The sequence below is a fragment of the Boleophthalmus pectinirostris genome, unplaced genomic scaffold, assembly GCF_026225935.1.
Source record: "Boleophthalmus pectinirostris isolate CB_2022bp ecotype Guang Dong unplaced genomic scaffold, ASM2622593v1 HiC_scaffold_8, whole genome shotgun sequence".
Taxonomy (NCBI): Eukaryota; Metazoa; Chordata; class Actinopteri; order Gobiiformes; family Gobiidae; genus Boleophthalmus; species Boleophthalmus pectinirostris.
The window spans coordinates 26,320,736-26,335,665 of NW_026571515.1; the positions used below are offsets into that span (position 1 = coordinate 26,320,736).

General features: G+C 38.2%; 1 protein-coding gene across 1 annotated transcript in view; it reads right to left on the bottom strand.

The window, feature by feature from the left end:
* Positions 1-655: 655 nt before the first annotated feature.
* The window catches only part of adcy6b (adenylate cyclase 6b), a 34,699-nt gene continuing 20,424 nt past the window's right edge, over positions 656-14,930 (bottom strand). The window contains exons 6-23 of the mRNA XM_020929950.2: positions 12,431-12,542; positions 12,117-12,244; positions 11,769-11,927; positions 11,546-11,687; positions 11,266-11,391; positions 10,372-10,400; positions 9,684-9,831; positions 9,514-9,611; positions 9,290-9,377; positions 9,094-9,210; positions 7,270-7,419; positions 6,628-6,803; positions 6,026-6,055; positions 5,809-5,941; positions 5,429-5,692; positions 4,193-4,397; positions 3,741-3,865; positions 656-2,299 (exon numbers count right to left, since the gene is read on the bottom strand). Coding sequence (XP_020785609.1) covers positions 2,171-2,299; positions 3,741-3,865; positions 4,193-4,397; positions 5,429-5,692; positions 5,809-5,941; positions 6,026-6,055; positions 6,628-6,803; positions 7,270-7,419; positions 9,094-9,210; positions 9,290-9,377; positions 9,514-9,611; positions 9,684-9,831; positions 10,372-10,400; positions 11,266-11,391; positions 11,546-11,687; positions 11,769-11,927; positions 12,117-12,244; positions 12,431-12,542 — 2,359 coding nt within the window. The 3' untranslated portion in view covers positions 656-2,170. The remainder of the gene's footprint in view (positions 2,300-3,740; positions 3,866-4,192; positions 4,398-5,428; positions 5,693-5,808; positions 5,942-6,025; positions 6,056-6,627; positions 6,804-7,269; positions 7,420-9,093; positions 9,211-9,289; positions 9,378-9,513; positions 9,612-9,683; positions 9,832-10,371; positions 10,401-11,265; positions 11,392-11,545; positions 11,688-11,768; positions 11,928-12,116; positions 12,245-12,430; positions 12,543-14,930) is intronic.

The following is a 14,930-nucleotide window of genomic DNA, read 5'->3' on the forward strand; positions in this document are numbered from 1 at the left end:
GTAACTGTAGGTCTACCAGAACATGCTGAAGTGGCGCATGTATCCGCAAATGAATCACTAGGGTTCCTGTGGGACAAACACAGCGTTGCACATCCTCAGTTTTAAGTAGTCCATTGTTCTCTATTGGCGCGATATAATAAACATTAGAACTACATGTGTAATCCGATAGACCTGCATGCCACTATGCAGGCGCCCACTGGTGTAACGTTATTGCCTTTTCACCAGGGATTAGCAGAATTGATGTTGTTTAATTAATGATTTACATAGAGGACTGCAAGTGAACAACATAGCATTACCTCCTCAAAAATCCATTATTCATACGCCAGAAATTAAGTACTCTCTCCAGTGTCACCCTCCTGTAACTGTACTCCGATGGTTTATTGAGAGTAGTAGGCATGTCTCGGGTTACTTTCACGGTCTGAAATCTTGATTGCAGTCTGCTGATTGACAGGTAGAGCCTAACTATAATGAAATACATAATGGCTGTAAAAAAGAATTTGGTTTTCTTATTCACCAAAGGTAAGTTTAAATCTCTAATAATAAAATGTAACTAGAACTACACACTAGAACACTTTACATACATGAGCTGTAAATATTAACTGCTAGTAGTACGTGTTATACTTTACTGTTGACAAAAGTTATATTTAACAAAAAATCCCAGAGCAACAAATAAAAAAAGCCATTTATTTTTGAGAGGAAAATAATTCAACCAATCATTGCACTACTCCTTAGACTGTTGATTTAAAAGAAAATGCAACAGTGGTTTATTGACCTGACAAGTCCAGGACACAGAGGAACTAGGAGAAGAAATGAGACTTCTTTAGCCAATAAGGCAACAGTTTAGGCTCAGGTAGAAAACAGAAAATATAAAGCCTTCTATAACATAAAATCACTTCAACATAAATTATTTTGCTCATCTGTCAGTACCAAAGGCAATTATAAGAGTGGTTCTCCTCAGTAGTAGCTTCATAGTGGACAAGTACATTCAAATAGTGATTGTTTAGATTGGGGAAGTGAGGGAGGGGGACAAGCCTCCAAGTGCCCAATGTAACAAGCTTTTCACAAATACTGTTCTTGGAAATGGTTCTTTTTTGGTCCATCAAATAAGACATGGACTTGAACTGCTTGCTCTGAAAGGCAATACTTGTGAACAGAACCATAGTTAGTTTCCATACAGTCAATACTGAAGCCACTGAGATACTGTCCTAATAAAATAACATAGTTTTCTTCATCTATTGGAAGGAAATCACAGTCCAGTAAAAGTTGCAACAAGTGTAGTAATTATTCTCAAATTATCTTAATAAATCAATTTTAGCTTTGAGGAATAATATAAAACATGCCTTGTAGCAACTGGTTTGGCAACAAAAGTGTTTTTCATACAGTAAAAACCTCACAGTGAAAGTACAGTATGCCCCTTATCAGATACATGTGCTCGCATCCATACATATACCACACATACATCTTCTTCATTATCTCCCATTGTACCATGATACAACTTCTTTTCTTTCCTTCAATTTCCAATAAATCAAACGTACATTTCGGTGCGCCAAGAAAATAGTAATTTCTATGTCCACAGTGGCTAGGAAGAGACAAAAAAGGCCCTGATAGGAAAATAAAAGTCATCCTAACCAATATTATTATTATTATTTTGATTTTGAGTGCGCTTTCATGTCTCTGGGCACAACTGAGACATTTTTCCGTGGCCTTTTGCAGTGAAAAGAGGAATAAATTACTTATTATGGTACTTCTCATATCAAATGTTTGTTCTTTGGTCATAGTCGTCCTTCACGTGTATCTGTTTGCATATTTTCTTTAAAGTAGCGTACAATATATTCACAAAAATCCATCCATGAAAATAAATAAAAACACTGGATGAAATTCTTGTACTATTGCTCATAAAAGCATAGCCACTTCCGTCCTAAGGCAACTGGGCTTTTGTGATCTCTTTTCAAGCAGCTCAAGGGGAAAGTCTTCACTCATGAAACCACTTCCTGCATCTTCTTCTCTTGCCAGAAAACGAGGGTCATCTCCGGCGGCCACCTTGCGTCTCCACCATATCCGTGCCATCCGTCTGAGCTCAATGCCAACTGGACCACTCTTTTTGGGAGTCTCTGTCCTCTCAGTGCAGTGGAGGGGTTTGCAGTGTCTGTAGTGCTCTGATCCACTCTCGTTAACTACCTTGGGGGCCGCTGGTGAGGAAGTAAGTGGTCATCTCGCCCTTCCCCTTGACTTTGACCAGGCCGCGACAGTCCAGCTTGTATCCGTGACTGGAAAGCACATGGTACAAGTCCGTCGTCACCTGAGACGGGAATAAGAGACATTGGAAACTTTGTTAGTCGCACTGTACTCTACAATAGGTGATGTGTTACTCATAAGACTATATAAGCCTATAGGTGTTTTGTGAAACCAGATGTTTCTCTTTGAAAGTATTCAGTGTTCATAGTTATTTCAACTTGCGGATAGACGTGAACGATCATAAAGACAAAATATGAAATAAAACTGCAATTTGCTGATGGGTTTAATAGAAATGCACTTAACTGATTCAGCAATTGATACTTTGCAGCTGATGTAATCAACATTCCCTGGGGCTGTGATAATAACTGTAGGCACTGCTCTGTCTGAAGCTCTGTTACTCAAGATCGACTTTAAGATGAGTTTTGTTTTAACACAATCTGACCATAAAGAAATGATTTAGCTGGAGCTATAACAGGTGAGATGAGTTGTGCTGTTAAACAAGTCCCTCTCATATTGCACTACAGTCACAAGCTAGAAAGCATTAGCAAACTCTTTTTCAGTTCATCACTCTCACATTCTCACCTAAACAAGACCATGTGCACTTGTATTGATCACAGGCTCCTGAAAATGTGTTGTTTAAATTGATTTTGTATTTTTTCAGACTATCTTAAAGCTTTTTTGGAAGTTATTGTTAATGTGTGCATTATGTCATCATGGTAACTGTTGAACATTCTGCCATAGGTATACAAGCAGAACACCCCCAATGTGATGTCTCTGCAAAGCATCAATGCAGTTTAAACAAAGTGGAATAGTAATTTTTTCAATCTGATATCGTGAAACTTATTTTTGGACGTTTTGCAGCTAATATAAATAAAACATCTGACATGCACATGAACATCTTATCTGATTTCTCTCTCTGCAGTTCAATGTGAGATACAACAGGTGGCAGCATTGCCCTGTCTGTACCTTTTCCAGAGCAATATTTGGGTCAAAAACCTCACTAAATCCCAATGAGATTAATCAAACAGACTCTAAAGTAATCTTACATGTTTACACTCAAGTATGAACAAATGTGATTAATTTCAGGAAAATGATATATGTTTACTAAGAATAAACTAGGTCATATGCTGAATTGTGGCATTCATATTACTGGTTTACTGTTAGCAAAAGAAAAAAACAACTTGTACTAAAAACTACTACTGTAATTTTCACATCAACAAGGAAAGCAATACAGCTGTAGTCTAATTCACTAAGTGCACAAATGGAAGTCTGTTATGGTATTAAAAATTAGAGTATTAAAAAAGCAGAAAGCAATATGGAACAGATTTTTGTCATGCATATTTTAATCCTTTCATGTTACTGTTACTAATTCTCTGCTGCCATGTTTTCTGGCTACAGCAATGACTTTAAAAATAAAATACAATAATTTATGCAATATTTGGTATTCAAGTCATATAGTGACTCACTGCATTTTCATTTTGTAAAAACCAGAACAAAATCCTTACCTGGATATAATCTGGTACTCCTGTGCTGTCCATGCGACTGGCCACATTCACTGTGTTTCCCCAGATGTCATACTGAGGCTTCCTGGCTCCAATCACTCCTGCCACCACTGGCCCCATGTTCAGACCTAAGAGATTAAGAGATTATAATCAATATATTGTTTATATACTATGACTCTTAACATAGCCAAAAAAGTTAGTCTGGTGAGTTTGAGAGAAGTTGAATAGATTGCAAAATTGAACTTTTATTAACTTTTAATAACTTTTTTAAATACAATAATTCTACACACTGAAGAGTGAACACATACTTTGAACAGATATGTTAATGAATGTGAAATTATTATTTTTATTTAATTTGATCAATACGTCTACAATCAATTTGTATAATACTACGACCTTAACTTAATTTAGGATACCTAAAGATTAAAGTTGTATATGTGAAGTATCAAACTCACCAATCTTCATCTGGAAGTTGTTGAAGGAGTGTTCGTTGATGTACTTCATCTGCTCCCTCAGCCTCATGGCATAGTCGCATAGTGCCAGGATGTGGGAACGACCCTCTCTGTCGTATGTGGAGTCATTTAGGCCTGAGGCTGCCATGTAGGTGGAGCCTATGGTCTTGATCTTCTCCAGTTGACGAAAACGGTCTTCACTGATTATCTACAACAAGGCAAATATGGGAGAACAGCTTTACAATGTATTTATAAACAAATTTAGTAAGTGTAAGTGTCATTAAAATGCATTATGCAAAAGTAGTTCATTTTGATTTAAGAAAATTATAAATTAAACATTATTACGTTAAAATTTGTTTAAAAAATATTATAATTCATACAGGGAAATTATGTTTTCCTTTATATAAATATACGACTATATTAATTTCATTTGGTTTGGTACCGCTATTGTCGCGAGACTTTGAGAACTTGATATCGGGCCACAGGTAGATCGCATACGCCCTCATATGCTAAAGACCATTAGAGCGAGAGCCACGATTTCGGCAGCTACGGCAGCTAACCGGCTGCACGAGGTATCTTTTGTTTCATATTTGTTGCGATTGTAGTTATGAAATGTATTGTTCTTATGTATGTATTTTGTGCACAGATGTAAAGTGCGCCAATCGCGCAGATTTCTTTTTCTTAAAGATCTCCGATGTGACAGGCGGCCACGAGGCAGCTAATTTCATTGGTACTTCTGTGTTAGCAAACATATATGGAGTGTCTAATTATGTTTTATTTGTTCTCTAGTTTTCATGGCGTTTTACGGCATTTGTTAAGGCTAATAAATGCGCCAGCGCTCGAGAACCGTGTGCAGTGTTGTATTGAGGAGCTACAGTAAGCACATGTGAATTTAAACAGATTGTATTACTTTGAGATTGTTTTACAAATGTAAAGTGCAATATAAAAAAATATTATTATTATTATTATACACTTTAGAAAATATACAGATTTAAATAATGCATTTTGTTTACATTCAGACACATGATGGATGTGCCAGTCACAATGTGTCTTAGGTGGACAGGGTATCTAACAGTGGTCAGTGGCTGGTCAGACCCTGTTACACAAAAATTTAATATGATACCCACTTACAAGTGGGACTTTACACAGACTGGTTTATAAATTACATATACTACATACTATACTATGAAATATTTGTGAAGCTAGAGAGAGGACTTGCTGAGAGACAGAGGGACTCACCTCGTCAAAGTCGGCGATGATCTCGTTGAGCAGGCGCAGACACTCCACTCCCTCGTTGTTTGCCTCCAATTCCACATAAAACTCAGAGAAGTTACTGATGGAGGCGAACATGACGGCAACACACTCACATGACTGATAGTACAGCTCATCATTGCGCCGCTCTCGGGCCAAAAAGTGGGCTGCCACATCTTTGGGCAGAATGTTATGCAGAAGGCGTCTGTTATAAGCCTGCAGCTCCTCCATCTCCTCCTTCTCCTCTGTAGCCTAAAGAGAAACAAAAGCAAATGTTTATCCGTCTCCCAAGGAAAGAGAAGACCAACTTCTACTAACAATTAGCAAAGTCTGAACTGAACCACAGGGAGCAATAGTGACTTAACAACCTGCAGTTTCCAGAGGAAATCGAGACGTGCCGTGGACTCCACCTGCTGGCCATGCAGGTACAGTGCCAGGACAAACACAGTAAGGATCACAGGGGTCATGACCCTTAATGGAACTTTGTTCACACTGTCCGGGCTGAAAAAGTACATTGTACATTGTAATACTATTCGTTTTTAAAAGTGCTATTTAAAGAACTACTAATTTCATAATACCACTTACCACTGTTCTGTTGTTTCATTGAAACTAGACCTGAGGAAGCAGAGAGAAACATGTTACATTACATATTATATTATATCAATATTTTAATTTCAAAATTTACATTTCAATCCAGTGGGAAACTGGAATTTCTTAAGTAACAACCTAACTAACTACTAAAATGTGACTGAATCATAAAATAACTGAAGTTATATTAACAATCTCATTATTTACAGACAGTAAGAAAACAATGTGTTCATTTATTTTATGCAATCTTAAATTACATTAAACTCACTTAGTATATATTGGTTAACCTAGGGTGACCAAACATCCGTTTTTCCGCAGACATGTCCGTTTTTCGCGATTGTCGGTCAGCCTGCAACATGCCGAAGAGCAAATGTGCATTTAACGATGACTTGCACAAGAAATTCCCCGCTTTCCAACCCAGTTGGGACAAGTGGGAGGCCATGTGCACAGTGTGCAAAGCAGGCACAGGTTTGCGAGGTGAGGGTAGCTCAATGTCAAGGTCCCGCCCCCAGTAAGGTGTCCGGGTTTTCACAAACAGAAATATGGTCACTCTAGGTTAACCAGACAGGGATGAACATTATTCTGCTTGGCAGACTTACAGGGTGATGGCTTTGACGAGCAGGTCTGCGTTGTTAAACAGAGCCACCTGAGGCCACTCCACCAGCAGCAGGAAAGAGAGCTGCACGAAGAGCATGAGAGCCAGCTTCCCAATGCTGCTGATGTGGAGGAACACAGAGCAGGCCAGCAGGGTCAGCAGCACACTGTAGCTGAAATACTGCGGCACAGACAGGGAGGACACAGTGAGGAGGGGGCGCAAACACTGCTGTGCAACAAATGATATCATTCAAAACACTGAATTAAATACATTTTTAGATTTCCTCAAATATCTAAAACATATTCAGCATAATAGTAGTACCACAGCATGCAAATGAATATAATTTTAAAAGACCAAAAAATTGTCTGTAATAAAAATTATAGGAACATAACTTAGAACATCATTTTGAAGAGATAAAATGCTTATGCATTTTTAAGTTGCAATTATTGTATAATTACAAATAACGCTATTTTGACATTTTTTACTCTGTCAAGTTTACTTTATAAGGGAAAGGTAGCTTCAGCCATTTTCACTTTAAAAATAACAGAACTTTGGTCATTTTTGTCTGATGCACCCACTGCTGACATATACCTATGCATTGAAGCGACTCACAAGAACAGACACAGTGAAATGTTCTGATGCTGACCTCGGGGAAATGGCAGGGCATGGTCTGACTAGAGCACAGAGTCAGTCCGTCATCGGCCATGGCGCTCAGATTGTGCAGCAGACACAGATTCACTGAAGTGTTCAGCTGATTTTTCACACAGTCACACAGATCCTCCCTGCTGCATGTGAACTGGATACAGGAGAACAAGGAAAATCAACAATTTAAAAACAGCAGGAAGTCACTATGGACTGTAGCATCAAGAAATCTTTGCATTATTCATTGATCATCTTCTTAATGAACAAAATTGGGTTTTGTGGTTGTCCAAACAGGTGGTTCAAGGAAGGTTGTTCAAAGCCATCAGGTCCACCTCTTCAAGTAACAGCAGCACCATCAGTTGGAGACTAAAGCACCAAAGAGCCAGTCTGAGAGCTTCGTAAAGACTTTCATTCCTGTTGCTTTTAGACTAATGCACAGTAATTGTGAAGACCTCTTCTGCACTTTTACATATGCATGAGTAGTTAATAGCTGTAGGAATGTTGTCTCTGGTGTCTTATGTTTGTGTACACTGTTGCATCAACTTTATTTACTGAAATATATTAATAAAGTACAATTTCCAATAGTTTGTTCCCCTTTTTCCATCTAAAGTATGACAGTAGCTACAGTACTGTATGCTCCTTTATTGAAGTTGAGTTAAATATTAATTTAGGATAGTCCATCTGATATGAGTTAATGTAAGTCCATTAACGAGTGCATGCACTCCATTAGCATAATATAGCATCTGATAACAGGGTGCAATTTATTCAACCATAACGAATGATCTGATGTGTTATGGTTTCCACAGACGCTCTTGGATCGTAACATGGTGGTACATTTATGACAATGAAATGCTAGCAGATAAAATGTAGCACAGAAGCTGTTTGTACGCGGGCTTAACAACTCAGGATTAGGAGAGGCAGGTGCTGAACAGAGCATGTGAGCTGGCGTGTAATTCTTAAGAAATTCAAACATGGTCGATTAGTGATGTGTGTGGAGTTAACCGAACCATAAACGGGAGAGATATTTACACCAAAGTCACCCTCAGAACTGTGACAGGCTACAAAATAAAGGCACCGTCCTAGGACAATGTGACATTAGACTCTTATTTACAGAAAACATAACAAAATCAATGCAGAATTTATTACTTATATTTTCTTAACCTATAACCATAAGACCTGGCTACACTACCATCCATCTTTAGAATTTGTAAATAAGGAAAATATGGCAGATATAAATAGATCAACCCATCTGTCACACTGATGAGCAATTACAGCTCAACTTCTAAATATAGCGCCCCCTCAGGCCAATGCTCTAATTTTCCAAATGCCACAATGATGCAGGATTTTATGATTTACACTTTGAAGTAGCTGGGACATGCATGGGGAAAGACAGAGCTCTGTCTAAAGGTGATTTTGAAACAGTTCACATGTACCACGACCATTATCTGCCCAGCCAGAACCATGTGACAAAACAATGTAGGAGGGACTGGCTGATCAGGCAATATTATAGACCTATGTTGGGCTTAAATTAACATCTCTGAATCCTTTTTCGGAAATAACTCTAGGATGAAGCAAGAACTAAACTAACGCCAATGTAAATACAAAACTAAGCCAGGACTAAAAAAGGACTAGACACGAATGAAAGTCTAAACTATATATGAAACAGATGTAACCCCTATACCTAACCGCTAGAATATAACATAAAAACAGGAATTATATTAAAATGATATATTGAACCACAATGCAAAATGAACCAGAGAAGCAGAATCAACATCAAAGACCAATAAAGAATCAGAATTATAACAAAAATGTTGACACCGGCTCTTACCATGTTAGCAAAAGATGAGATGAAGAGCAGGAGGATAGTGAAGACGCCGACCATTGTGCTGTGTGCACGAGACTGAACTATCTTCCTAGTCAAAGTCTGCAAGGCATCTGGGAAAAGCTAGAATATCAAGACAGAAAGATCAAACCAATAGCAAAGGATAAGTGACAATTACTCTGAATAATATATATTTTCTTACTTTTATACAAGAGTAAATGGCACAGATAAAAAGGATGTTGACAAGCATAATGAAAATGCTGACGTACAGACCAAGCATAAGAGGGGTTCTGTGAAAAGAAGGCAAATCATTATGAAGTATAACACTCATTAACTAACTGTAAACTAATAAAAACAACATTTCCCGTTAACTATTCAGAACAGCTCTCAGCAGGAAATGTCATGTATTTAATATAAATAACTTACCTAGGAAAAACAGTCATCTGAATGAAGCAGATGAAACAGAAAACAAGAAGAGTGCAGGCCACGTATCCTCCAAAACGATCATCGACCTTTTTGGAGTACTATAATTAGACAATACACATTTAATAACATTCAGCGATGCCATTTTGTGTATAAAGTGAATTGCTACAAACCTTTTTTTCTAAGTCTGGAGTCTGAAATGTTAGGACAAACTTTTTGACGTGGTCTTTCCGGAGCTGGTCAATGCTGCGTGCGTCAATGGCCCGTCCCAGAAACTCGTCCACCTCGTCCTCAGGGTTCAGTGCCTCTTGAGCACAACGACTGTAGCACAAAACAACAGGTCTGTGTGGGGTTTTCTACATGCAGGAGATGGCCAGTGTTGTGACAGCTAGTGCATGACTCAGAGCTAATATGTTATTTGGAAAGAGTTGGATGTGACTTTGCAAAATCAACAACTTAGGCGGTTACACTGACAAACTGCAGGCTAGTTGCTGGGGCTGAACAATTTTGGCTGAGTGACGATGCTTTTTATTAATGAAAATCTGGTTCTCAAAGCAGTTTAAACAATTACAGGCACAAACACACTAATATGAACTGCTTAACTAATACTAAAATTACATGGATTTCAGAACATGTGTGTAGAGGTGTAAACAAGGTTTCCTAGTGTTTATAAATAATCATACTTCATGATGAAACCAGTGCATTTGTTGTGATCTGAGGACATTTTTTAAACAATGCATCTGCATTGTGTGGGATTAGCTCATTTTGTCCATTCAAATTTTGATTTGATTGTGTAACAGGACTTTTAGTTTCTAAAAGAAAAAGCATTTTAATGACTAAAAGTGGAGCTTTAACACTCACTTGTCTTTACTGGAGGCTTCATCGATCCCCTGTGAAAGACAAAGTCAGACAGACAGCACTGAATAAAACAGGACTGTATAAAACATGTGGAGTCTACAGTTTCATATACACCTCCTATAGACTATACAAGATTATCACGGAGCAACAGGGCAACTGAAAAATAGACAGGGACTCAGACATCTGCACAGCTAATCCCTGCGAGCCAGACTGATGTTTTAATTAATGCTTGAAGGCTTCAAATTACACCCACGTCGACCCCTAGGCTCAAACCCTTGTGAGAAGGACAAAATGACATTAAGGGTATGGTAAGAATGTAGGGGAGAGGACTCAACAAGACTTATGCTTCACAGACAAACAGGAAGAGAGAGAAATGCAGTGAAAGACTGGATCTCCATCTGAAGTCTCATCAGATTAGAGAGAGTAATAATGAGGCACCAGGAATCCCAGGGAGCTCAGTGTGTGCTGTCTCCTGTTTGTTTGACAGATTATATCAATCCAATTTCTTAGCTCTTTAACTATATGACTATATGACTATTATTACAGTTTTTATCTAAATAGTCTGTTTTATTGGAATGTTTATAGTTTGGAGATTGAGGACAGACAGGAATACAACATCACCAAAATTTAACACAACCAATATAAATACATTTGGTGTAACATTTCATTTCCAACAACAGCACTAGAGTAAAGATAAAAATATTTGCAGAGAAATTAAATCTAAAGTCTAATCTTAAATCTTAAGTAGCCTATAGTAGTAGCACTATAATAGATACCTATATTTTTCTACTTGTCTTCCATTTACCTAAAACCTTTGTTTTCAAAGAGAGAAAATGTCTTTATTTGTGTCAAAAACAGGTGCTCTGTTCTCATTGGTGCTGAGTGCGTGTGGCTCACCATCTGCCTTAAGACTTTGGAGCCCTTGTTTCTGGAGTAGCGGTCCTGTCCCCAGTGTGAGATGGGCCCATCCGCAGAGTTCGCCCGTGCCCTCTGCATCTTGGCCATCATAGCTTTCTCCTCTTTCTGCAATGACACCAGCAGGACAGCCTTTAGAGCAGATGCTATGACAAACAAGGTCTTCTGTGTCAGCTCATAATCCATTATACTGTTTGTGTGAAATATGGCACCACTGTGAAATTGTAGAGAGGTCAAGGAGATGTGCGTATGTGCGACTAACCCTTTTCTGGCTACAGCCCAGCACCAAGAATGTTTCAATGTTGTGCTCTTTCAGGTAAGCGTTCCTCTCCCCACCATGTCCCGGCTCAACATCATAATCTCCGTTTAGATACTGCAGAGTGGCTTTGGTGATGTGGATACGCCTAAACACAAACATTGTTAAATCATAAATGAGAAAAGGATTGAACAGAGAGGGTGTAGCATATGGATTTTGGGAGGCCTACCCAGCTTTACCCCCTGCCTCCATCTGGTTGGCAAGAGTCACATCGTTGGACCAGACGTCAAACTGCCACTTGCGAAGGCCCAGCACCCCACAGTGAACCCGCCCACTGTGAATGCCCACCCGCATGTTCACGTTAACTCCCGTCACCTCTCGCACCAACCTGCCAAGAAACAAATTAACAGATGATGATGAAAACATTTAGCTCTACCTTCAGTTATTCAAGTACTTTGTGGTTGTGGCAATAAGGGTTTACAGTGGAATGGAACTAAATGTGTTCTTGAATTGCGTGAGAATGGCAAGGGTGATTTGTACAAAAAAAAAAAGATCAAATTTGGAATTTGAAACTTACGAAATAGCCTCAATCATGTCCACTCCCATCTCGACACAGCAGTGGGCATGGTCTGCGCGAGGCTCAGGCAGACCTGACACACAGTAGTAACAGTCTCCCAGGATTTTAATCCGCAGGCAGTGGTTTTCCTGCACAGCAAAGATCAGTACATTAAATGGCATCATAATGCATAATTTAGATGAATCAACATTTGTTACACAATGCTTAAGTAATCTCTCCCCATGCATTCAGTGGGCTATGTCATTTACAGTCAGGTTACATAAGGGACAGAGTTCAAAATTCTCCAGTAAAAACAATTATAGCAGGTTTCTCACCGAGGCCAGTTTATCAAAGCGTGCAAACAGTTCATTCAGCGTCATGACCAGCTCTTGTGCTGTGCACTGGGATGCCAGACTGGTGAAGCCTTCAATGTCAGCAAAAAGAATACTGCAAAAAAAAATAACAAAGAAGGAACAGACAGAGGGAAATAAATGTTGTATTAATTATAACGACAAAATCTTAAGCCAATAACCACATTTTAGCACCTCTGTAGGCTTACTATACAGTTGTCAGTTATTTAGGGAGGACAGAGGGTCACATATTTGTCCAGCTCTGTCTCTCATCACTGTTCAAAGTATGTCACCTCGCCCTGTGCAGACTGTGATGGACAGCAGCCCTGGTCCCCATGTCTGCATGCCTTACATTGCTTACTTTTGATAGTAACAAAAGGCGGGAATCAACAGCCGCTCTAATACAGAGTTCCACTACAAGGCAACAGATGGCACTGTTGATCCCAAAAGATACACCACAAGTGAACGAGCATCCTCTTTGGTCTTTAATGACAACACTCTAGAGTCAGAGTGCATTTCCCCTTCTGCCCAAGATCCTGTCTAAATTTATGTGCTTACAACATTTATGTAAAAGCAGTATCTAGATTATTTATTATATTATTATATTTATTATATATTATTTTCTAGAAGTTTTTTTTTTTTTGCAAAGTAAATCTGGAAAAATAAATTAATGGTTATTATCATAATTAAAACTAGCCCCACAGCATAAAGTCTGTAATCTGACCTCCATCTGCTTCATAAATATCTTATACATGTTGGCTGTCCTGTGCAGGTGCACTTGGAAGTGACCTGTGTCAAATGAGGGGCACGGGGGGAGGCACTGCTCTAGAGTTACATTTAAGTAATGGATTGTTTCTGTAAGTATACACCTTTGTAGAGCAGAGAGACGCTTTAACAACTTGTTCGAATAAGAGCATCACCTGCAACTATTTGGGTCACCCCTAAGAGGAAATTGCCATTGCAACCTCATTTCATCTTAAGCACATTCATGGCCACAAGCTGGGCCAAAAATGGGCTATTGTAAAGCAGATGAAAAACAGTTTCACCATACAATTTGAGGCAGACTGCGTTGTTGTGTAAAGTCAATATTTTTTTTTTGTGTGTTTTTGTGTCTGTGTCAGAGGCATGCTACCCAGGTCTAAACTAGGTCAAAACAGGGCTAAATTACTGCTAAATTGAGAGATAAATGTATAGGATAAATCAAATCAAACAAATGTATTACACTCTTGAGGATGTATAAAGGCCTATCCCGTCACTGAGTCAGAACAAACCTAGAAATAAACTATTAGGTCATGGGTTTAAACATGAGTTACTGAGAAACAGATTAAAACCAGACTCAACACAGTTTGGAGCAGAGTATTTCAACTGTTTTGTTTTTGTCAGTGTCACATTTATAATGCACAGGCTCAGGCAGAAGAATATCTGTAACTCAAGTCAGCAGTGTGAGCTACAGCTACTATCACGCAAGTCACCCGCATGTCTGAGGTCATAGCAGCACCACCCATACATTTAGCCATGGTACCTTAGAAGATTTTTCTATAGCAGAGCTAAGCTGGCCACATGTGTGGTAGATTTAGGTTTATTCGTCCGTCTGGGCCCTGAATCCTGTCTGTTATCTGATGCAGGACCCCATTACTCTGCTTTTCGGTCAAATTACTTTCAGCTTGGAGGCATGTTTAGAGTCATTGTTCTGCTGAAAACCAAATAATGGTTTGACTAAGGACAAACCAGATGGCACAGTGTGTCATCCCTAAATCATGTCGGATGTTGCATGCGACAAAGTCTCAATAAAACAACGACATTGTAACAATAAAAAAACATAACTTCATAGAAACTTTTGACATACTTTTGTCTATGATAGTGTCACAATAAAATTGTATGAAATTTCAAGGAAAATTTTTATATATCTATATCTATCTCTCTCTCTCTCTCTCTCTCTCTCTCTCTATATATATATATATATATATATATATAAAATTCAACAAAAAAATTGCATTTTTGGCAATTAAGTTTGTCCTAATCTATCCAACTTTGCTCTATTTATGCATTTTTTTAGTATCAATACTTTCTCAAATTAGTTTTTACTTACAATATTCAATTCAGTATTGTCTATAAACAGCCTATAGACATACTTAAAAAAAAAAAAAAAAAAAAAATGCTAATCTGCATATATATATATATATATATATATATTATTTTTTTTTGTTTTTTTTTGTTTTTGTTTTGTTTTTTTTGTTAAATTGCTCAAACCTGGATTTATGGTTACCCACCAATAATACTCAAATATATTATCATTATGTCAATGATCAACACTTCTAATAAATTAATTCAATCATGTGTTGAGTTACAAGAGGAAGGACATCTAGCCTAAAAGTCTGCCAGATAATATAAGTAACATGTTGATGTCGGATATTGCTTCCAGATGACGGCATTGACCAACAGTGTTTATGTTGTTCTTTCTTGCTGAAGCAGTCATTTGCATTTG